The sequence below is a fragment of the Antechinus flavipes genome, chromosome 2, assembly GCF_016432865.1.
Source record: "Antechinus flavipes isolate AdamAnt ecotype Samford, QLD, Australia chromosome 2, AdamAnt_v2, whole genome shotgun sequence".
NCBI classification, from domain to species: Eukaryota; Metazoa; Chordata; class Mammalia; order Dasyuromorphia; family Dasyuridae; genus Antechinus; species Antechinus flavipes.
Genome location: NC_067399.1, coordinates 424,208,693 through 424,234,568, shown reverse-complemented (window position 1 = coordinate 424,234,568; position 25,876 = coordinate 424,208,693). Strand labels below are relative to the sequence as shown.

At 35.7% G+C, this 25,876-nt stretch overlaps 1 protein-coding gene across 1 annotated transcript in view; it reads right to left on the bottom strand.

Annotated features, from left to right (window-relative positions):
- Positions 1 to 25,876, bottom strand: part of RANBP17 (RAN binding protein 17) — a 356,591-nt gene that overhangs the window by 22,940 nt on the left and 307,775 nt on the right. The window contains exons 27-29 of the mRNA XM_051973711.1: positions 17,626 to 17,840; positions 15,395 to 15,533; positions 2,841 to 3,007 (exon numbers count right to left, since the gene is read on the bottom strand). Coding sequence (XP_051829671.1) covers positions 2,841 to 3,007; positions 15,395 to 15,533; positions 17,626 to 17,840 — 521 coding nt within the window. The remainder of the gene's footprint in view (positions 1 to 2,840; positions 3,008 to 15,394; positions 15,534 to 17,625; positions 17,841 to 25,876) is intronic.

Sequence of the window (25,876 nt, the reverse complement as noted above, 5' to 3'; positions counted from 1 at the left end):
CCAACTAGTAAATAATTGCAAGATCATTGCATCAGTTTAGTTTAAAGAGCTGACAAACCCGCTCTAAACTCAAGGCACAATTAGTCATTAGGGTCTAGTTTTTCAGCACTCTTAAGCAATTTGTAGCCTGTTTCTTTTAATAGGGTTAGGCATTACTTAACCGACACAGATGTCTTGAAAACTGAAACCTTTAGTTATGAAGCAGCAACCTTGTTCATTACTTTCCATGATAGTCAAATCATCTATAAAACCAGTGTTTAATGGGCAACCGATGAATAATCAATGACTCACTTTTCATCTGAGTGTGAAAATGAGAATAATCTAATACAGTGTCCCCATGGTAAGAGGCTGGGCCTTGGGTTCTGCTGCTATTCAGGGCTGATTTATAACCCAGTGGAAACCTGATGTAAACATATGATCAATGAGTCCCATCACTGCTGATAATAACCCCCAACCGGCCCACTCCCTTGTCTCAGAGTCCATCCCTTTAGGCTATTAGCTCCGTCCAGCTAATCCTTTCCACTATTCTTGCCTGCTGCTTTTACCCTGGCCATTCGTTCAGTCCAGCAGACTCAGAAGTAATTTTATACACAGCAGAGAGCGGGTGGAATTGATTTTTCACTCAGCGTTCAGTTCCCATCTGAATAATTATCAATTTTACTGCCTCATAAAGGGAAGAGTCAAAATTTCAAATCAATTCAAAAGAGCTTCTGAGACGACAGAAACTGTGCAAGAGAATAAGGGTCAAAGTTGTCAGTGACCTGAGGAGATGATGTCAGATATTACCATGCCCAACAGTTGACATCAGAGGCACTCAATATGATATAACCTAGTGCTAATGCAAATCATATTTATGCTGACTACCAGAGACCAGTCATTAATATTTAACATGGTATCTAAAAGCCTACATTCAAAATAAATAGAATGTATTCCACTGATAATGAAGTTAATAAAGATATATCACTGCTTAGTCATATGCTATAAATTGAAGGATTACCAAGTATTATTAACACATAAAAATTGCTTAAACCAGTAAACAAACATATAGCAATCCCAAATCAACACTAAGTTTCAGAAGGAACTTTATTTCATGATTTTATAAGGGCATCCTGCAACTGGCATTACTTGATGCGACCAATCCAAGTAAATTTGGCTTCTATGGTCAGAGATTCTATTGATTTTTGCTAAAATTTTCTACCACTTTCAAAGTTGCTGCCAGATCTTATGGGAGGAGGAGGAGGGGATACTGTGATTACAACGTCCAATTATCTGGAAATACTCCCTGAAGGATGAGTCACTAACACATAGGCCACAGGCATGGCATTTCATGAAGGGTTCTAGGATGACAGTCTTGCCCATATTATATATTTTTCTTAATAAAGAAGCCAACAAAGGAAGTAACTTGAGATCACAATCCATGTAATTTCCATCAAATATCAGCATCTGCTAGCAGTTGCCTGAAATATGGAGGAAAAAAGTTTCCTAATTTCTTTGAAATGTTGTTGTAACTAGGATGAAGACATTTTTACATCTGGAATACCCATCAACTCCAAACTTCTCTGTTGAATTTTTCATAGTCAAATGCCAACCTGTCTATGAAGCCTTCCCTGATTTCATGGGGGTGAGAATATACACTGCTCTCTCAGATTTTAAGTGACATTTTATTTTATTTGTATGTGTTTTATGAACCATCATATATTATTATTATTTATGTTACATATCTTTTTACTAGACTTCAAGCTAAAAGAGGGCACCAAGTATGTTTTATACAAATGTTGTACCTTTCCTAATGTCTAGCATAGCACTCTGTATATGGTAGGTGCTGAATATTTGATGAACTAAACTGGCTCAGAGCATAACAAAGGAAAAACAAATTGAATGCATTTAGCTTTCTGTGCCTCAGTTTTCTCATTTATAAAATGAAGGGATTCTACTATATGATATCTTAGGTTCCTTCTACTTTTCTCTCTACATTTCCCAGGGGAAGGCACTTCTCTGTTAATTGTTGATTTAGTCCAACATCAGCACCAGTGACTTATTTAAAGGCTCATAATTTTGTGGTGATGTTAATACTTGCAGATCATAATCTATGATACATGTGACTTAGCAAAATAAAACAATTAAAACTTTTCAGTATACAAGTACAACACTTAGGCATAATTTTCCAAACTTGCAAACACCTTGGAGAGCTATCCTAAAGAAAAGAATGATGGTATCTACATGGATAAATGTTAGTGCTCTATTTGAAATATTTTTGATATATGTATTCATTTTTCTATCTATTTTTTATGTTATGCTGTGTTACAGTGATTTGTACGAATGCATTTTATACATCAGAGAGAAATAAGAAAATATTACATTTCCTCATGAGCCAAATTAAAATACCTTAAGAAGTATCCTAAAGTGTGAATCTCCAAATGATGCGCTGTATTAAATTAGAGCCCAGCCCATATCAGCTAATGAGAAAACATATTTGAAAATGAATGGGAACCATAATAGCCTAGCATTTACAGGACAAGTTCAAGGTAATAATATTGGGAATGTAAGAAGGAAACTGGGGACCATCATCAGCTCTATCCTGAACTTCTAATATAGCCCTGAGAATCATCTTCCTGTTAAGCTCCTCAACTTGTTGGGAGAAGGTATTCATGGTAATCACTCTGATATTCCTTGAGGGGAAAGGAGGGCAAGGCATCATCCTACTTTCAGGGAATAATACTTACTGGTTAACAATTCATTAAAGACCCTCACAAGGTTACTTATTTTAAGAGACATTCAGGAATCTTTCCCTGTTTCTGAAGGCTTCATCACTTAAGCTCAGGGAATAGTGCCACCTTTACCTGTTGTAGGACATCTGGATTTTGCTGCATGAAATGAAGCAGCCTCTGACCATCCTGGGAAACTTCTTGATGTCGAAGTGGTTTCCTGCCTTCTTTTGCTATGTGCTTGAAGAGGTAGGTCATAATGTAATCCAAACTTGTACAACAGCTAGAAGAGACAATTGTGTCTGCAAAAATGAAAAACAAAAACAAAAACGAAAGTCACAACAGTTCAGTCTTATTTGAAATGCATGTTCAAGTGGCAAATATGGAGGTCCATAATAATAATGATGATGATAATGTCCTTTGCACTGTGCTAGGACTTTCTGATTTTCCGAGGTATCTAACATTATCTTATTTGTCTTTCTAACAATCTAGGAAATCTGGAAGGTCAAGTTCCAGAAACTGAGACCTCCAAAAGTAAAGGGGCTTGATGAGTAGCGATCACACAGCTAACTAGTCACTCTGGTTAATGACCATTCAGTCCAATTAGACAGCTATTGCACTAATACTGAGCTCATGCACCATTTACCATTTAGAACTACTAAGAGTTCCTAAAGAAGTAACACTTAACTTGTTGTTGTATATTAATCAATAATTTTTACCTGTCTGTTCTGAAGCATGGGTGCACACATGCAAACACACACACTCCAAGCATAATATAGGTTATCATTTAGTTCTTGAACTCTTCATAATCTTCATTTTGTGGAGAAGAAACTGAAGCACCATGAGGTAAAGTGAATTTTCAATGATTTTACAATAGGTTAGTGAGAGAATGATCATGTACATTCCACATTTTTGGTTTTCTACTCTTACCACCTCTCTTCATATCAGAATTCCCCCCATATATGGGGCACTTATTCTGCTCTCTGGAGGGAGATATTCAGTTTTTTGGTGCTGCCAGTTTCCTTCCCCATTCTAATCAGACTCTACTCCAGAGATAGGTAAATTTTCACCTTACCTTGCCCAGAATTAGAGTACCACGGAATTTCCAAGCCATGATGTCTTCCCCTTTCCTTATGACTTCTCCATTAGAATGTAAGCTTCTTTAGGGCAGGGGCTGAACTCATTGCTTGCATTTATTTGTACCTTAAGCACTTATCACAGTGGCTGGCCCAGAGGAATGGTTTAGTAAACCACTGTAAATGTAAATGGTTTAGTAAACCACCTTGTGGTCCTTCTATGCGCAGGATCATGTCTTACTCTGATTTTTCAACCTTTCAACTTATTATGTACTTTTGCTTTTATTTTGGTTTTGCTTTCTATCTGAACTCTTTCTTCCACTTTCCAATTCTCATCTCAAAAAGTCTCTTTTTTCTAGGGCAACTTTTTAATAAGAAGCTCCATTACCAGAACAATTATTACATGAGACATAACTTTGATCCCAATAACAATGCCTCACATTTATACTATACTTTAAGGTCTTGAAAAATGCTTTCTCTATGGTAATCTTGTTAAGTAAGCAGTGTCAACCTTATTATCCCCATTTTCAAGATGAGGAAATAAAAGTTATGAGAGTTTAAAATGTCTGCCTGTGATAATATAACATATATAACTGAAGTAGGATTTGAACCTAAGTTCATTAAGGCATGTTGCCTCTTTTATTCCTTAATTCTTCTTTTTCTTGGTTTACATTCTGATTCTGAAGCATTAATAGAAGACATTTTGGGCATATTATACAGTTCATTAGAAAAATCATTAACTTATTATCTTATTTCCAGTGTAAAGATGAAAACTATCCATGTATGTATCACTCAAATATAACATAAAGTATTCATAAAAGTTTTTCCTAAAATTAGAAAGATTTCCTAGGATTCCAATGGTTTGGAATAATTGGCAAAGGGACAAACCTGGATATATCTGAATAGACCTCCAACCAATCTACTCACACTTTATGAGCTCTCACAGGATATATGACCTGTGTGTCAGAGAACTGGATATCACCCTGCTTTCAAATGGAATCACGAACATCATATAATTCACAATAATAATGGAGACCAACAGATTAGTCATAGTCAAAGAAAGTAGCTAAGTTGAGATGGATCCTAAAGGATATCCAGACAATTATTTTAAGTTTACTGAGGCTCAGGAAGATGAAGGAATTCATCTGAGGTCATAAAAGTAGTGAACAGGAGAAATGTAATTTAAATTTAGCTCTCCTGATTCCAAGCTTAGTGTCATCAAAATAACCAAATTGGGGAACGGTTTATGATATGTCTTGCAAATGGGTACACTTAATCTGGAAACTTTTTTTCTTTTTGTTCAAGCTTTTTATTTTCAAAAAAATATAGATAGATAGATAAATAGATAGATGGATAGTTTTCAACATTCAACCTTGCAAAACTTTGTGTTCCAATTTTTTTCCCTCTCTTTCCCTTAGCCCCACTCCATATGGCAAGCAATGCAATGTGTGTTAAACATATGCAATTCTTCTATGCATATATCCACAACTATCATGCTGCACAAGGAAAATCAAATCAAAAAGGAAAAAAATTAGAAAGAAAACAAAATCCAAGCAAACAATAACAAAAAGTGAAAATACTATGTTGTGATCTACCCTCAGTCCCTACAGTCCTCTCTCTGGGTTCAGATGGTTCTCCTGGAAATACTTTCTGAAGGAAGTAAGCCCTAAATTGTGATTTCAAAAGAATTATATATGTAAGTATGGCAAGTAGAGAGAGAAGCATTATTCAAAGCACTTGGGTAAGTATTTAAAGGAAACTCTGGGAAAGTTACATTTGAGCTAGAAGACATAGGAAGTTTAGGTAAGGTCATGAATAATGGAGAATCAGGCACAGAATACGGATGGGAAGCAGTGATGGTCCAGCGTGCTACAGAACTGGTAGGCTAGAAAGGCAAAAGGTCCTAGTAATTAAGATGCTAAGCAACCAGGTCCATTTGAGCATCAAAGGATTCCAATCACAGAATAGTGGTCTTAGGAATGATCTCAACAGACAGTCAATTTACTTTTAAGTGTTCTAAAGATGCTATGGAATATATGGCAACTTCCATCTTTAGACCATCTTTAGAAGAGAGAGACTTGTTGAATCAAGTAGCTTTCACTTTTCCATCAATTCCCACAGAATCTTCCTTTGAAGTTCAATCAGGAATGTAAACCTAATAAGTAACTTAACATCTACAAAAGATAGCAAAAAATAGCATGGCTCTGATTTCTCCTCACCAATGAGTAGCAATATGCTATCAATCATATGAAAATTATAAAGACTTCACATAGAGTTTAGTGATCACATGCCATGCAGGTTGCATTAAGAGGTTCCAATACACTGAGTCAGCTGTGAAAAAGCCATGTAAACACTTTAGACAAGGAGGCTGGAGTGTTTATCCTTGCAATAAAAGCAGAGGAGAGCTTCCATTACAGCTGATTTATAGTTGGGGGCTTCAAAAGGAATAAATATTATTTCAGAGGATATTATAAAATGTGGAATCAGAGGGAATATGGGGCCTTTGGTCAGAACTAGAATGAATTGTGCAGAGAAATGAGTATTTTTGGCCTTCTTCATTGGTGGCTCAAGCTATTGCATTAGATTCAAATGTTAACATTCCCAAGCCATAAAGGGAGCGACAAAAAGTCATGAATCTTTATATTCTGCCCAAGTGAATAAGTCAGCTCAGGGGATTTAATTTTCTAAATAAAAGGTTAGGTGCTTTATTTTTATAATTTGGAGAATGACATATAAGTTCTAATAGACACTCTGCCCTTTCCAACAGCATGCAGTCTGGCAGTTTGTCAGGGAAGCATGCCCTTCCTGGCTGCCATGAACCTCTCCAGGGATAGCATTGCTATTCTTGCTCCTCCCACTTAGCCCTATGACCAGGAATCGGGGACTATTTTCAAAAAGTTTATTACATATGAACCAATCTTTTTTTGGTCATGTCTGACTCTTCAGGACTTCATTTGGGGTTTTCTTGGCAGAGATCCTGAAGTTTGCCACTTCTTTATCCAGCTCATTTTACAAATGGGGAAACTGAGGCAGAGTTAAATGATTTGATCAGAGTCATTCAGCTAAAAAGTGTCTGTGAACTCAGGAAGATGAGTGTTCCTGACTCTAGGCCTAGTACATTCTCCATTGAGCCACCTAAATGCTCTAACTACACAGAAAAGAGATGCCTAATTGGGATTTAAGGATAACAAGGATAATCAAATTAAGGATAATCAAATCTAGCTCTGGCTCAAAACTTCTCAACTATCATAGAAGGGAGAGAACTTTGTATGGATGGTTTGGGAAAAAGGCTGGGGTTTAGAGAAAAGATGTGGGTAGGAAAGACTGTTTGGAAGTAAAAATAGAAATAGTTTAATTGATAAATTTCCCAGTAGAACAGAATTAATCTGGGACTGATATAAGAAATAAAGGGTCAATAGTCTATGGTCCTACTCAGGGACTCATGAACTCATGACTCAGTGAACTCAGAAATCACTCTGGCAATCCATCCATTCATTTAAGGAACATTTATTGAAGAAAATAAAATTTTATTGAGGACTTATTATATGTCAAACACTGTTCTAAATGTTGGAGATACAAATACAAGGAGAAAGATTGATAGCCTATGCCTTCAAGAAGCTTATATTCTAATGGGGGAAGACAACAACAACAAAAGGAGATGAAAAGTAGGGGGAAGGGAAGAGAAGGGGGAAGGATGCACTTGGTACAAAAACATGGTTTTCAAGTCCAGAAAGTCAAGAATAGGGCAAGGAGAGGAATGAAGGCAGGCACACCTGGGATCCTTCACAAAATGGTGAGTGATTCTCTGTGTTGAGAAAGCTGTAGAGGTAGTAGTTAGGATATTCCAATGGGAGTAGATCCCTAGTAAAGGGAAGTTCCAGGATGAGACTGTAGTCAAGACATGATTTTGAAGTCTAGAAAATCAGGAGCAAGGTTAAGAGGATATCTACTATGAGCCCAGTGTTGGACTAGGCACCAACCTAAAAGAAATGAAAGATGTATCTCTGTCCTTGAAGAGATTATGCACCAGATGAAAAAACAAAGGTTAACATAATGGCAAGTGGAAAATATATAAATGAGTACAAATCAACTTGTGTAAAATTATAGTTAGCTAGAGCACAGAATTGATTAGCATGGAGTAGGAAGAGTAAATCTCTGAAGGCTTTTTGCAGGTATTTTGAGCTGGATATTAAAGACTTCACTGGATTTGATCGAAGGAGATAAAAAGGGAGAGAGACCATTTTAAGGAGATAAAATGCCATAGACATTTTGAAGATGTGAGTATCAGGTTGAGTGAAGACAAGCAGATTTCCTTGGTTGAGACGGATATTCAGAGGGACTGGCATGAAATGAAATAAATATGAAAGGTGAAGAAGAGTTGCTGGTGGTCCTGAATGCTCTATTGAAGAATTTAGACTTGGCAAAGCAGACTATGAAAGGCAATATAGCATAGTAGATTAAAAAAGTCTATTTCAGAGCTGGGAAGATCTGGTTCAAACTCAGTTTCTGACACATACTATTGATTTAGTAACCCTGGGCAAATCACTTAAACTCTCAGTGCTCTCAGTGTTTCAAGCAAAGACTATGTTGCAGAACAGCTACCCATCTGCATTAGTAAAGGGAGTTTCCTTCTTTGGAATTTCCTTAAACCAATGAAGTCATTGGTATGGGAAAAAAAAGAGACCACTGGGAATAATTAGAGATTCCTGGGAGCAAGGGGTTCTAGGAGGCAGTTGCCATAATCCTGGAATGTGGTATAGAAGTCCTGGGATGTTGGGATAAAGAGATTATTACTGTTGCTTGTCCTTTGTTTTAGAAGAAGACCAATGATAGCACAATGTTGGGGTAAAATAGTGGAAGAAGGGGGATGTCTTGACTTGTACATGAATTGCATTCCAATGAGGCAGAATCACACAAAGTTGTCAGCCTCACTCTTCCAGAGTCACTGTAGCCTAAAAGCAGGACAAAAGTCAAGATGATCAGAGAAGGGGGATACAATGGATGATCTTAGTATCTTTGGTGTCAACATGAGCTCTAAGTACTTCACAAATGCCTGCCTTAGCCACATTTATAGCTGTTGGAACAAACTATTCTTATCTGCTCCTCACTCTGGGGGAAATCTTCATATTCTTGGGGTAGATATCTCCTTAACTCATTAGCAGATGAGAGGTCAACTTGGTTTAGTCCACCTGCCCATGTAGTTTATCAGGGTATGAGACTGTGCATGTTTCAGCTTGAATAAAGAGATACATAAAATCCTAGACATAAATCAAGAATCAGTAGGACTTGGTGATTGAATTGATGTGGGGAAAAAGAGAGAAAAATGGAAAATAATTTATGTTGTGTGACTGGGGCAACAAAAGAATGAAAAGGTTATTGACAATGATGAGGAGACTTTAAGAGAAGATAATGAATTCAGTTTCCTCAGTTTGATAAAGTAGCAAGAGATCTACCCAGAATTCTAGAAAAGGTAAAAGAAATTAGAGATCAGGACTAGAGAAACAAAAGGTAGGAATAGCTGAAATCATGGGAAAAGATCTTTTTGAAACATTACTCAAATGCTTCAAAATGAAGAAAAGAACAGGCATAAAAGGCTAAAAATCATGCAAAGAAAACAAGGAAATGTAGGAGAACTATGAAAACTCAAATTTCAGAGCTCAACTGGGCATAGACACAATTGGAACAGCTCAAGCAAATGAGGTGAGTAACAGCTTTACCACAAGCCTTATCTATTTCCATGGTATTTGACATACATCATCTTAATGGCTTTTTAGAACTTTGGGATCAACAAAATAGAGGTATTATCACCCCTATTTTACAGAGGAGAAAAGAGAGGCTTAGAAAGATTAAGGAACTTGTTCAAGGCCACACAAAAAGTAAAGGCTTGCAATCGGGTCTTATAAGTCAGCCAATACTTTTCCCACTGGACCCAAGCTAAGTCTGAGAAACAGTCTAATGATGAAAAAGATTCTGTTTTTACTTGGCTCAGCAATTTGTTTCTGTGCATTTTCCCTAACTTTTCAACTTTTACAGTCAATATCTACTGAATGCCGACTGTGTAACACACTGTACTAAGTGGTATCTGAGGGGGAGAAGAGAGGGGATTCTCTCCTTCCATCAAATGGAAAGATGTGGTCTTGTCTATCCTTACTTTCCCCTGTTCTTTCTTCCTTTTCTCCTTTCTCTATATTGTAACTGGCCTGAAGTTAATAAAATCAAATTTCATCTTTAATCAAATATGTGGACAATGATCCACTAAAACGTTAATGAATGATGGTCAATTACAAGACTACTGAATTTTTTATATCACATTGAACAGTTCAGACTAGTTATTTTACTATCATTGATTCAATTACTTCCCCAACTTCTCGACAATTCTTTCTACTAAGAATATACCTTAAATTCTATAAAATCTAAATAGATTTGTGACCTGAACAACATCTAGAAGTATCTTCTTATAATTCATAACCACTAAAAAAGAATACAGGTATTGACCTTTTTACATACTTGACTACTGTCTCTAAGACACACTGCTGAGGCAGGTAGTGGCAGAATAGGGAGAGAGAATGGATCTAGAGTCAAGAAGACCAGAGTTTAAATCTGACTACTGGCTGGGGCATGTCATTTAGCTTGTTTGCTTCAGTTTCCTCATTGGTAAAATGGGATTGATAATATAATACCTATATCCCCAGGGTTGTTGTGAGGATCAAATGAGATAATGTCTATAAATCATTTAGCACAGTGCTTGGCATACAGGTATGGTATAGATGCTAGTCATTATTATTATTATTTCTAGAAAAAATGAACAATTCACATGTCAGTGCTTTCCATCTTTAGTGAATATAAGATCCTATCAATGTGCTTATCAATTTTCTAAATAATAGTAATATAAAGAGAAAAAAAGCAAGTAAAAGCCATTAAAACTAAGAGTCCATATAAAGAAATTATTTCCATGGCCAGTAAGACAACATGTAACAATTATTTGTGATATGATTACAGAATATTTCTCAAACAGATTTTTCTGAGGTGAGGGACTATACTGCTTTTTGTTAGTACACTTCTTCCCTGTCTTGTATTTTTAACTCTAAACAGATTTATTGTCAGACCTTCCTGACTTCAGACCCACTGCTTTATCCACTGTGCTATCTAGTTGTACTCCATTGATACTGACATAATGCCAACAGATGTAGCACAGAACTTTTAGAACATTCATTGAATTGCCTATGAGAAGGCATGAGTAGGCTGTCATCTGCACCACTGAAGGGAGTTGCCCATATTGAGGAGATAACAGATTGTTTCAAATAACAAAGTTAGAAAAAACAACCATTAGAATTACTCAAAAGAGGGACAATCTATTTTGGAGGCAAATAATCCCTTTATTGTCTTTTCTTAAAAAATTCACTTTAAGAAGAGGCAGGCTGACTGCTTCTTGTGGATGTTGGGGAGGGAGATCTTGTTCAAATAAGTTGGAGAAAATGGTCCTTACAATCCTTTCCAACAAAGAGATTCTGAACTTTTGTGATTATTGTTCTCTTTTTTACAGATCAGAAAACTGGGGTTCAAAGAAGATATGTCCTAAGCTCATAAAATAGGGCTCTTAGGAGAACTGAGTGAAATACTAAATGTAAAACATTATCATAAATGGAAGGTAATGATGGTGGTAATAGTTCTCTGAATTCATTTCATAGAATACTGTGGGCAAAAATTTGATTAGAAAATAAAATACTATTTAACATAAATTGTATTGTTTGAGCCGTAGTATATAGGTATTACTCTCTTCAGTTTTCAGATAAGGAGACTGAGGCTTAGCCATGATTTATTCAGAGACCCAGACAAGAAAGTATCAGAGGCCACCCCTAATATCCCTAACTTCTGGCCCTTCAATTTTTCTACTCTTTCCCATACTGACCCTAAGGAGATGAAAATCTAGGCAACATAAAAGTGAAAAAAAAAAGAAATCAATAAAAATCTGTTAAATAAAAAAAAAAGCTATTAACAATATATATGTAGAATATTTAATAATTTTTATACATTATTTTCTCATATATTATTGATTTTAACTGTAATGCCCTTGAATGGATGGCAGGAAGAAAAGTGCTGTTATTCTCATTTTATAAACAAAACAAGAGCTTCAGAGCGTATGAGTGACTTGTCTAGGGTCACACAAAGAAGAATGAAAAAACTAGAAGCCCAGGTGTTTTTAACTCCAGATTACCTCACTGTGCTGCCTTAGATAGACATGAGAATAATAGTTTTATATACAAGGCAGCACATAAAGCAGGAGATGATATGGTGGAGCAAGAGCTGTACCTGAGTCTGGCAAAACCTTGCTTCAAATTCTACCTCCAACATATTCTGACTGTATTACCTGGGCACATCACTGAAACTTAAGTTACATAGCCAAGACAAAAAACTAATGAGTTGCATTGATAGGAGGATTAAATCACAGATTTTGACCTCCAAAGGTGCTCAAATAGTGACACAAATAAGGTTGCAGAAGTGGGGGAGATGGTTTTTCATCTCCTTGGGCAATTGGGGAAATGCTCTTGCAGCTGACAATAATTAAACTGCATCTAAAGCCTTAATAGGATATGACTGGCGAGAGGATGGCATTGAACATTCTATCCATTTGGAGAGAACAGCATAAACAAAAGTGCAGAAGGAACACAGTGTGTTTAAAGACATTCTAGCAATGAAGTTTGGATGGAAAAAAAAATGATACCATTGGAAGAATAATAGGATCTAAGGCATAGACTAGAGCAAGCATGTAGTGGGCTTTGAATACCTGGCTAAAGACTTATTAATGCATTAGGCAGGCAGTGAAGAGTCTTTGCAAGTTTTAAAACAAGGAGTGACATAATGCTGATGTTATGCAACTGGAAATTATGCCAAAAAGTGACTAAAATGTCCATAGCCTTCATCTAGAAATCTTAGTGATGTAATGAACTGGTTTTGCTAAAAACCAGTTAAAAAGAGATTGGTAGATGAAGGCAGAAGAATATATTTGGAAGTGAAAATAATGTGAAAACAAAATATATCAATAAAGTAAGAAATTGATGCTTTAGGAAGAATTGATTTAGCTTTGATGTGTATGATGAATTGAAAGAAAACAAGAACTAGCAAAATCATTTTTAAAAAAAAACATTTTCACCTTGAAAGAATTACTCGATTGAAGAATGCTGGAGCTATTAAGTGACAGAAGAGGTCTTAAGTACATGGTTCTTAAGCATTTGGAGTTAAGAGAACCTGGGTTTGAATCCCTTTTCTGTCACCAAGTCAACTATATTAATTTGGGTAAACCTTGCTGAACCTCTGTTACCTTTTCATTTGTTAAATAAGTAGGCTGGGCTAGATCAGGGCTTCTTAAACTTTTTCCACTTGTGACCCATTTTCCCACAAGAAATTTTTACATGACCCTGAGTATATAGTTATATTATATAAAAAGGTATAAAAATCAAACATTTACTGATAACAAATCTTAATTTTGCAATCCCACATTTAGTTACAATACTCCATATGAGATCAGAAATCACAGTTTAAAAATCTGGGAACTAGATGACCTCTGAGGTCCTTTCTCACAATCCTATATCCCAAAAGGCATATAATAATGGGATTTGATCTATATGAGCCAGTTTAATAAACCAGTAAGATTAACCAATTAGCTTTAAAGAAGAATCAGAACTAGAGACAAATTAATTGAGGTCAATATGGGAAAGGTGGTAGGATCTGTTAGGCTTGCTGAACAATACTGGGTTCCTTTGGGTTTCATGGAATATATCTAGTGTGCTCTTAGAATATCTCTGTATAGCTATCACACTTGAGTCAACTTAATGACTTTCTGGACAGTTTCTCCTCCTTTGGCTTTCATGTCATCAATCTTGTTCTCTTCTTAACTATCTTACCATCTCTTGAGTCTTCTATACTGGATCATCATTTATGACCTGTCCCCATCCATGGATGTAATCCAAGTCTTTACACTATGCCCTCTTCCCTTTCTAACCACTCACTTTTAGTGATTTACTCAGCTGACCACCATGCTTAGATCAATTTTTATTTCTCTGTGATAACTTCCAGATCCACATATACACAGTCCTAATTTCTCTCCACTTCTACATCATCACCTACCTGTTGGGACACCTCCAAAGTTTGCTATACAGCTATCTGAAACTCAGTATGCTAAAAAACAAAACAAAACAAAAAAAAAACCCAAAAAACACCAAACAACTTTTCATCTTTTCCTCTAAACTTGCCTCTCTTCCAAAGTTCCCTATTTTTCTTAAGTACCACCATCCTAGTAATTTAGGTCTGCAATCTTAGTCATTCCTGTCTCTCCTTCATTCTAATCAGTACAAACTCTTTTTTTAAAGCATGTTCACAATATATCTTATATCCATTCCCTTCTCTTTATTTATATTTGGGTCTTTATCAGATTTCACTTGGAATGTTGACAACAAAGCAAACCCCCAAATTATTGACCCAATTTCCAGTTTCTCCCTTCTCCAATATATCTTGCACACAACTCCCCAAATAACTATCCTAAAGCACATATCTGGCCTTGTAGGTCCCCTATTCAAAAAGCCTCTGTGTTTCTCTATTGCCTCTTGGATTAAAGAAAAATTCTTCAGTTTTGTATTTAACATCCTTTACAGGATAGTGCCAACAAAGATTTCTAGGCTTATTTCATGTTTCATGCACCATGTTCCAAATAGGTCATTTGCTGTTTCCTAAATTTGACTTTCTATATCCTGTCTTTGTATATGTTGACTACCATGCTTAGAGCATACCCCATCCAAAACTTTGCCTCTGAGATGCTCTGTTTCTTCAAGGGTCATTTTAAGTGTCATCTTCTGGTTAGAGGCAGTCTTTCCTTATTCCCTACTTATTAGTATTTACACCCTCCTCAGTTCTTAAATATACACGTACATGTGCAACATGTATGTATATATACATGCAAATATACATATATGTATACATACTAGACACATATAGTTTCCTCTTTATATACCATATCCCCTGGTTGAATAAAAGCTTTCTGAGAATATGGACTTTTATTTTGTCTTTATATATTCAGTATCTATCATATTATGTTGTACATAATAAATGCTTGCTGGTTTGATTTCTCATTCTTGCCTCCCCCATTCTCTTAACACACACACACACACACACACACACACACACACACACACACACACAATCTTTTCTGACATCATATGGGATGTAACTCTGTCAAGTACCAACCTTCATTTAATTCTTGACCAAAGGAAGATATAATAATATATATCCAGCAAACAATAAATCATATTAGATCTCACAAAAAGACAAACGATTTCGAAAATTCTTTAAATTCATCAGAGCAAGGAGACATAATAATATCTAACAGCAACTATAATTAAACAAACAAATGCAAAACACATTTCAATGTAAAACAAAAGGGACATTTTCCACCATAGTGAATTTCAATGATAAAACCATCTTTTGCTTTGGATTCATGATACTTTATTTTCTCCCCTCACCCATTTTAATATGATTGTTAAAAGAAAAAAAAAAGCAAATATATTAAGCTTCCACAATTATGTATTTCATCCAAAAATCAGAGTTCTATGTGATTCTTACCAAGAGCAGTTAGTCCCTCAGAGATAGATGTGAGAAAGTACATGAGCACCCGAGGCTCTAAATTAGCGATAAAACTCATGTGGTCCTGGGTGAGACATTCCAGGAGAGGGTAATAAGACTGGCTCAATTTCCGATATTGCTGAAACAAACAATGACAAGCCACAGGTAAGAAAAATGAAAACATGCTACAGTCCAGTATAAATGGTAGTTTATAATGTAGGAAATCACAAGGCTGTTTAAGTGAGAGGTCAATAAATATACAGAATAATGACTTAATAAGTCCCAATTCAGCATTTAAAGGATTTTTAGTAGTAGTCTCTGATCTCTAGAAACCTTTATTTATGAAACTAGCTGTACAATATATAATCTCAATTTCAGCTTATTATGTTCTGAGTACTTAAATACAGGTCGAATCTCTGTTGAGTAAACACTGGCTGGTTTTCCAAATTACAATTATTTTCAAAAGATTTAAATTCTGAACTATTGAATATGATTTGAAGTAAGAGGCCCATTTCCTAAAGCTTGCCAATTTTTAACTCCTATATGGATTTTCATTGCTAAAATGGGAGCTCACCTTGACCACTGGGCTATCTTTTCCTAATCATTGTCTAGAGTTTCTCCTCCCAAACTTGCCTGTGCATAGCCAACAGATCAAATTGAATCAAATGTTAGTAAATAAATGTCTTGGCACTCATATAATTCGCTAACATGGATATCCTCTCAAGATAACTCAGCTCTTACATGCTATTTTATGATACATAAAATAACAGATAAGGAGGGGAAGATGCACTAACTCCAAATGTAAGTTAACTAGGATACAAGTTTGGGTATCTTGGTGACAGAAAATTTAGAATAAAACTATTGCTTTACTGGAATAGCAGTCATGAGGAGGAGGTTAGAGTCATTACTTTATCACCAATTTGGGGCAACTCACGGCCTGATAAATCATATTGAAGATCCTAATTTTCAATAGTCTTTTCAAAAGATATAGTCTTTATTAAGCACTGTTAAGATTTATTAATAGAAAATATAGGTCACCAAACTACGTATGAAGATTGTCAGAATTCAGAGGATCACACCTCTAATGAGTCTGAGACTAAAAGTCAGTTTTCCCACAGTTCAACTAGTAGGGAGCCTCTCAGAGCTTTACTCTTAACTTGAGTGACTGAAGCACCACCTGGGTCCTGAAAGTAAACGGAAATTTGTGGCACTTTGGGAGACATATTAGACTCCGAAACAAGGCTGATAAGTAATTGTTGTTTGTCCTTTGTTTTCAAAGAGGACCATGATGTCAGGAAGGAGCTATCATGACTTGCAAGTGAATTGCATTTAAGTGAGGGAAGGCTGTACAAGTTCACCTTTCCCCTCTAGAGCAATCTAGGTCAGTGGCCAGAGATCAGGATGATGGGTCTGGATGCTGTGGGGGACCTCGGCCTTTTTAAGCTAAGGTCTTTTCCAAGTCTCAGCCTGTCTGAGGCAGCACCTATTCAGTGATTAAGTTTAGGTAAAAATGAGGCGAAGAATGGCCTCTTTTATCTCATCAAAAAAAACAAAAACAACCCCAAATATTCTGATAATAATGAAATCTCAGAATCACAAAGTTTGAGAAGGTCTCAGATCATCTAATCTAACCCTTACATTTTATAGTTGAAATAAGAGGTTGCAGGTAAGGGAGAATGATTTGTCCAAAAGTCACAAGGCCAGTGAAGGCCAGAATGAGCTTAAAACAGAGACCTTTCTAGTCTGATTCCAGTATTGTTCTCTTCCCACCATTATTTAAATGGAGCAGGAGGACCAAAACAGGGAGGGAAACCATTCCAATGTCAAATTTTCAACCTCAGAAAGCATATCATTTCAGGAACTCAGAGTTCTTTGTCACCCAAACAGTGTTCTAGTCAAAATGCAGAGCTGAAAACCACATAATTACAGGTATAATTGTCAAGTAATTAATCTGAATTGCTAATTATGGTTTTTCTTGATACTGAGGTAGGGGCATCCTGAATGTTTAAATTGTCACAAGGAGATATTTGCATATTTTCAAAATAATCTTTAAAACATATAGAGTAACTCTAATACTTCAAATTGTATAAGATAAATCAAGTAACCTGGTTAAAAATATAAAATATTCTGGCACTATTCTAGCTCCCTAGGCCTCATCATAACAATTCTAAGCCTGTGGTGGTGTTATTTCATCTTTCACACAAAGACTCCCACGATGAATGACTGCTTACTAGCAAGTCACTATGGGACACTGAAAGCAGCATTTTGACAAAGGCCTGGAGTACGTTGTCAAAATGGTTGTCCCCGTACAACTTGAAGACGCCAAAGCTGACATAATTTCCACATAAGGCAGACTTGAGAGCAGAATAGCAGATGGAAATGCCCTTGAGTTTCATTGGATAAATCTGATCTTTTGAGAGGCTCCCAAGAGACAGGATCTGATTACCTGTTTTAGGGTAAAAGAAAAGAGAGAAACTGACATAAGTAGATGCAAATCAAGGCAGTTACAATGGGCATGTCATTTAACATTTTCATTTCATTGCTAATTTTCACATTTCATCTCCATTGTTGCAACAGCTGTCCATTTGGATGCAATTAAAAACAATTAAGGGTAGATTACCTGGAAAATGCAATGGGCCTGAGGAGCACCAGTGTAATAATAATCCAAAAAGCAAAGGGCAAAACGAAACATTGAGATATAAATTATTCCAAATGTAGGGGTAAATCCCTGGCACAGTGCTAAACTACTTTGTTCTTGATTTTTCTGCTGGAGATCTCAAGGGATGACTGTTATCACTATACTCAAATACAATATTAACCATCAAAATACAAAGAGAAGAACCTCAGTATTTTCTCTATAGGAGTGATAATGCTCACATCAAACACTTTCTGTTTCTAAGATGACTGATAGCAAGGACTTGTGCTTGGCTAGGCAATAACCCAAGAGAGTTATTTTTATGAATTCAGAAATATTTCTTTAGCACTATTAAAAAAAATTCCTCTGCCTCCTCAAAAAAATACATCTAAAAACTACATTTACTGAATTGAAAAGAAAGTTATGGGAACCATGTGCTCACTAACATGAAATGATGTGGTAATAATGTATTATAGGCTGGCAGGATATAGGGATAGATGGGACTAAAGTCAGATCTGTTCATTTTACAGATGAAAAAACTGAGGCTCAGAGAGCTTAAGTGATTTGGCTACAGTACGAGAGATGGGAAGTGGTAGGTCTTGTGAGTAGAAATTTAGTACTTGACTTCTGCATATACACTGCCAATGTATTGTCTTCTCTTCTTGGATGGAGCATCTCTGAGCTTGTTTTCCTTCATACACTTTTTCAAGCTGGTGTGAATGTGTGTATGTATATGCTTGTACATCATGGACTATAAATGAGAGGGCCTTGGAGGGTCAGATTCTGTACTTTCTGCCCCAAACCAACTACCCACCTTCAATTCAAAATAGACACAAAAAACAAGGCCTCTTTTTATAGATTTCTAGAATTTCGAGAATAGAAATAGATCCCTAAGACTACAGATCAAGAGTTAGAAGAGATCTCAGAGGCCTTTACACTTTATATTTACAGACTATGAAGCTATGCCTAAAGATTATCAAGTGACTTGTCGCACATCACATAGATAGTATCAAAGGTAGGTTTTGAAGCCAGGTCTTGTGACTATAAAGCCATTGCTCTTTCCAGTGCACTGCTTCCTTTTTATTCCATTTGGTTTGAACAAGTTGAATATTCTTCTTGCAGAAAAGAATAATATCTTTCCTATGAAGTGGAAAAGACATAAGTGTTTTTCAGGACCTTTTTTTCTTGGGGAGGAGGGGGGGAAGTAGTTATGGAGTAGGAGAAGGAATGATTCAGAAAATTACTCCTACCATTACTACCATCACCACCACCACCATCACCACCAGCAGCAGCAGCAGCAGCAGCAGCAGCAGCATGTATGTAGCACTTACTATGTGCGAGACACTGTGCTAATTACTTCACAAATATTTTTTCATTTGATATTCACAATAATCCTGCAAAGTACATGATATTATTAACCCTATTTTATGGTTGAAACTAAGGCAAACAGTTTAAGTAACTTGCCTAAGGTCATATAACTAGGCAGTGTCTGAGGTTGGACTACAACTCAAGTATTTTCGACGCCAGACCAGATGCTCAGTATAGGTAAACCAGAAACCAGAATGATGACTTTGATGTAGCAAGGCTAGAATAATGATTTAAAAATCAATTACCATTCATTTATTAATCACCTACTATGTGTGAGATATTGCATGTTAAGTACTTTGCTACAGTACAAATAAAAAAAAAAAGGAAATAAAATTACTTTCAAGGAGCTTATATCCTATTGGAGAAAGACTATAAATGTAAAGAGACAAGCACTGGTATGAACTTCTGGATGAGAAAACTCCCCTACTTCCTTGTAATTCTGGAGTTTTAGAGAGTTGTTCAGAACACTGAGGGGTTAAGGGACTTGCCTAGAATCACACAACAAGTATGTGCCAAGAGATAGAATTTTTACCCAAGGTCATGTATATTCCCTAAACAAATGTAAAATAAAAAAAAATGTCTAATACATGATAAGAAGGGATAATACTAGCAGTTGCTAAGAGAATTTTTATATTTTCTTCTATTTTTTCAGTCTTTAGACTTCAGTATTCTTTGTATCATAAATTCATTCATTTCTGTTTAGTTCTAATTTTTAAGGAGTTTGTTACTTGTATAAAGTTTTACCTCTCTTATACTAAACATTTATCTTCTTTCTAAGCCTTTCTTATGAAGATCTTATTTCTTTTCGAATTCTTTCTTCTATCCCTTTTATTTCATTTATAATACAATTTTAAATTAAACAACAATAAAAACTAAAACACTTTTGTTCATTTCTTCTAGGAATCAGAGTTGGGCCTTGTGTACCCTTTTCTTTTGAAGCTTTGATTATAGGTATTTGGGAGCTATTCTCCTCAGGCTTCATGCATGTGACCATAATCTCTTTTTGGTGAGGTTTTTTTTTTTTTTAATTATTAATTTTTTGGCTTACTTGTTTTTTCAACTTTATCTATCAGACTGAGACTTCATGTTAGGAGCAGACTCCTTGTACTTTTGGAAGAACTGTCATGGCCTTTAATGGTCCTGGTCTATTTTCTTTGGGTGCTTGAAACTGTTTTTGTTTTTTTTAAATCCCCACACGGGGTGGCTCAGATTAGGAGGTATAAACTTTCAATGTACTCTTGAATTCAGGGAGTGATCTGATTGTTACCTTCCTGGATTTTTCTAGGTTTAGAGATCCTAGTTTGGGTCTAAGAAACAGAGGGACAGATTTGACCCTAGAAAAACCTACAGTTGCTGGTCCCCATTAGCTAACTGGAAGGCTTTCCTTGTAGACCTATCCCCAGTCAAAGTCTGGGGGCTGAATCCTCCTCCTACTCTGGAGTCAATGAGAACACTGCCAAATTATTCCTGGTCTGATTTGAATTGGTAATTTCTCCATGAAGTTAAACAGAGCTATAAGCCTGCCCTTGTTTTATATTACATTGGTCACTTGCCTATGAGTGGAATTTGTGATCTTGGCTGGAAAAAATGACCCACTATGATTTCTTCTTAGATTTTCTGATTATTATTTGGTCTGATGCTCTTCTTAGGAATTTAGTAGAATAGTTATGGGGAGAACTGAATTATACTGCTTCCCCCTACTCTACCATCTTTTCTGGCTGGTCCAGGTACTAGCAATCCTGGGGATTGGGAAAAACTTCAGAAAGATGGTGCTTTGAGGTGGAAGTGATGAGGTAACATATGGGGGTTGGGCCATGTATGGGGCAAAGGCACAGAGATGGAAGATGGCAGGCTGTATGTGAGAAAGGGAAAGAAGGCCAGTTTGGCTGATTGTAGAGGAAGGGGAGTAACATTTGAGGCTAAAAAGTTAAGACCAACCTATAAAGTGCTTTAAAAGCTAAATAGAGAAGACTATATTTTATTTCATTGGCTACAAGGAGCCACATCCAACTTTTCACTCTAAGACAAGTATTCTTTTCAGTTCACTCCACTTCCACCATAGACAGTTAGGTACTATGATCTTCTGAGGAAAGCACTTGATATATCTTATATTGCTATGGCTGCAAGTCACTAGTTAGTCAACAAATATTTATTAAGTGCCAATACTATGTGCAAGGGCTCTATGCTAAGTGCCAGGGATATAGAGAAAGTCAAAAAGTTTTTGCTCTCAAGGAGCTTGCAATCTAATTGGGGAAAAAATTGAAGAGAACTATGTGGAAACCACATATACACAGGATCAATTGAAGATTTTAGGAATTAAAACAAGAATTTCTGCGGCCCCAGATATTTAATCACATGCTACTTTCATGAGTATTCTAATGAGATTACAAATATGTGTCAGGGAAACATCTTGTTTTGAAGTTAATTCATTTTTTCATCACCAATAAAAATGAAAGTAAATAATGTCTTCAATCCACACTCACAAGGTTGTTATGAAGATCAAATGAATAAAACACAGGTTTGATCATACCATTCCCTGCTCAAAAAACTGCAATGGCTTCCTCTCAAGGATCAAATGCAAACTTTTTTTGTTAGTCATTTAGAATCCTTAGCAACCTGGCTCAAATATACATTTCTAGTTGTTTTATATATTTACTCCTGTCCTTACAGTCATCATTCCAGCCAAACTAGCCTTCTTGTTGTTTCTCACAATTATCCACCTATCACAAGTACTATCTTTGTACTTTTGCACAGATTGTCTCCCATGTCTAGGGTGCTCCCCCACTTTCCTCTGCCTTTGAGAATTCCTTTTTTTCTTTTAAGTTTGGCTCAAATGTTACTTCTTTATCTTTCTTAATTTCCCTATCTGCTTATGTCCCATCCTTAAAAAAATTACCTTATATTTACTTTATGTGCATTTTGCCAATGCTATTCCTTTCCATAGTTCCTTGAAGCAGCAATTATTTTATCTTGCCTTTGTATTTCAAGCATCTGGCACATTTTCTGGCTTAAAGCTGTCACTTTGCAAATGCTTGTTGTTTGTCTGGTTGATTGATTGATGGATGTGAACCCATGGATGCTACTCATGGATGTGACTTTAGAGATAATCAACTTTAACCCCATTATCTTACAGATTAAAAAATGGAGATGTGGAAAGTCAAGCTTCTTATTCAAGTTCAATAGGTAGTAAGCCTTTAGGTCTTCCAAACAAGTATGAAGTTTCTGTTACCTGTTAAACATTATAAGAATTTAGAGAAGCCATTATTTTAAAGGTGAGGGTGATTTTTACTGAGGTAATGATACTGTTTTGTCAATATAGGAAGGAGGGAGGTTGGTTCCAGTAAAGATCTGAGAGCCAAAATAAGTAAGTTATGAGGCAATAATGTAGAAAAGGACATCCTAATATTATTAAAATATATAATATTATAAAGAAAACTGTGCTAGATGACAAAACAAAGATTTTACATGTAAACAGGGTAACTTTTACATTAGTTGCTGAAAATGGCTGATGGCATTTCAGATTTAAAGCAAACAAAATTTAGCTGTAGAATCTTCATGGAAATATTACCTTTAAACACAAATTTTGGGAATTTAAAAAAGGATATTGTGGTAGCAGTAATATTCTTATCCCTATTCCTATGTAAGTTAGGCTAATTTTTTCCTTAAAAGGTATTAATACTATTCTTTTTTTTTTTTTAATAGCCTTTTATTTACAAGTTATATGTATGGGTAATTTTCCAGCATTGACAATTGCCAAACCTTTTGTTCCAATTTTTCCCCTCCTTCCCCCTACCCCCTCCCCTAGATGGCAGGATGACCAGTAGATGTTAGATATAATTAATACTATCCTTGAGTCATGGTTTGCTTAAGGGACTAAAAATTCAGGCCTTTTCTAGTCATCCGAGCATAGAGCAGTCATGGTGAGCTCCAGAGGTGCTCTGGTGCTTGCTGTTGGATCACATTGTAAGATTGGCAAAGAACCTTCATTCAGCTTAATCAGTTCCCACTGTCTTAATATCTATTCTTATTGAATATTCTTCTCTTGTTATGGTTAAATAAATATTAAATGCTGAATGACCAATAAGTGTTTATTTTGTTCCAATATTTAAAATAAATGAACAGGAAACTGGCTTGAATCAGTCTGTGCCAAGAAGAGAAATTATATGTATGTACTTGGAAAGCAGGTATCAGGCGCCATTAAAATTAAAATTCTCTAGACCATGTTCACATCTCAAACCAGAGAGTGATATGAGAGTTAGAGTTCACCAGACATATTATCGTGTTTCAGTTTTATCTGTTAACCCAAGGAAATGCCCCAAAGAAAGCATTCTAAATAACTGCAAAAAATTATATTATATGAACACATTTAAAATAAAATAAATCAATGGGATTAGCAATTGACAGAATCTGGTAATAGAAAGGAGAACAATTTTATATTTTAAAGTTGGAAATGAGACTATTTTTGTCCAAAGACAATGGCATTTTAAAATTTGCTTTTCTGAGATTGGTAGGTGAGTCAGTTAAGCAACATTGCCTCTCAAACACTAGAATGAGCTAGCAGGTATGGTGGTGAGTTCCATGTTAGATATTTAAATAAGAAAACTAATATCTAGAGATTATAGAATCACAGAATAAAAACAAAAGGCATTTAGAGATCATTAATTCTGTCCTCATTTTACAGATGAGGAAACTGGGCTAAAGAGATGCCAGAGATTTGTTAAATTGTGTAGAAGTAGTATCTTAATCTTTTCACCTAGGTAGGTTAAGCTAGTTTTTTCTTAAAAGATATTGAGACATTTCTGTGAACTTGGTAGGCTCTGAGAATTAATTACTCAAGTTTGTTACTGCCATTTCCTCTTTGCCAGTGTGCAAAGCAGCCACAAGGACCAAGAGTAAGTAATAAGGCATATAAAAAAAACTCTGTTCAACCGAAGCAACTTGAGATGTCTTTCAGTGCCTATTCTTACTGAATATCTTTTCCTGCTTAGCATAGTGTCTAGCACATAGTAGGTACTTAGTAAATGTGTACTCATTGACATGACTAATAAATAATTTTTTTAAACCATTGAATGACTTACAAGTATTTCATTTTGTTTCAATATAAAAATTTTTTTTCAATGTTAAATTTAACCCTTCCCTAGGACTAGTCTAAGTCAGACCTTGCCCAGAACAGATGGTATAATGAACAGGATTGGAACATAATGAACTCTTTGGAATGAGAGATGGGAAGTGAGGGAATGGTTATCCTAGACAGGCTTTCCTACTTCTGATGGTGTTTTTTGGTAATGTTTCTAGAAAAGGGAACTCTTTATTGAGTCACTCCTTGTTCTTGGGGCAATTAAAAAGTAAACTATCTGTAACCATTTAGCACAAAGAGGACAATGTGAATATACTTTGAGTCTTTAAGAATTATACCTTGATGATAATTATAATTATAGTAAATATATATTTTTAGTTCTCCAGCTTTTTTGGGTCTTCCAGCATGGAAATTTGAGTCTTCCAGGTTATACTAGAGAATCTCTTAAGAATTTATTTTGCCCTTCAAAGCAGACTGGAAAAACTTGAATTTGAGAAAAGAAAATGGCTTTCCATGTTTCTTTGAATTCTTTATTGTTTCTTGTAGCTTATTAATTTATGAATCATAATTTGTTGAGTTATTCCCCAATTGATGGGAATCTAATTTATTATCATTTATTTGTTACTGTAAAAAATGTTCCTATTAGTATTTTGATACATAGAGGATCTTCTTTTTACCTCTTTGGAACATACCTAGGAGTAGGTCAAAGGGCATAGATGTCTTAGTCAATTTCTTAGCACAATTCCAAACTGTTTTCCAGAGTGGCTAGAGTAATTTGCCACTTCATATTTTCAATGATTTCTTGAATAAGGTATCCTGCCATGTTTACCCAATTTTCAGATGATAAAAAGCAAAGAGTTTAAGAGGTAATAGAGTCTTAGGCTTGGTTTCAAATAATGGTTATACAAGTACAAGATGGAGAATGTGTGGCTAGATGGCAGTTTATCTTTAAAAGGTTTAGGAGTCTTAATGGACTGCAGAGTGATAGTATCCCACTGTACTCTGCCCAGGTCAGACCATTTATAGCATAGTTCAATTCTGTGGGCTGTATTTTAGAATAAATGTTAAAGACTTGGAAAGCATTTAGAGGGGGAAATCTAAAAAGGCACATGATGACTGGCTGAAGAAACTAGGGATATTTAACTTGGAAAGACAGCTTGGACAAGATTTTGAAAGACTATTATATGAAAGAGGGATTAGATTTGTTTAGCTTGGTCCTTGAGCCAACAGTTAGAAATTATAGAGGAAGTTGGCACTCTGAGTAACAGGTGGGAGTTTTAGAAAGGCACATTTAGTTTTAATATAAGGAGACATTTCCTAACAATCGGTGCCATCTAAAAATGAAAACGGTTTTGTTGGGAGGTAGCGAACTTTTCAGCTTTGCAGGTTTTTAAACAAAGGC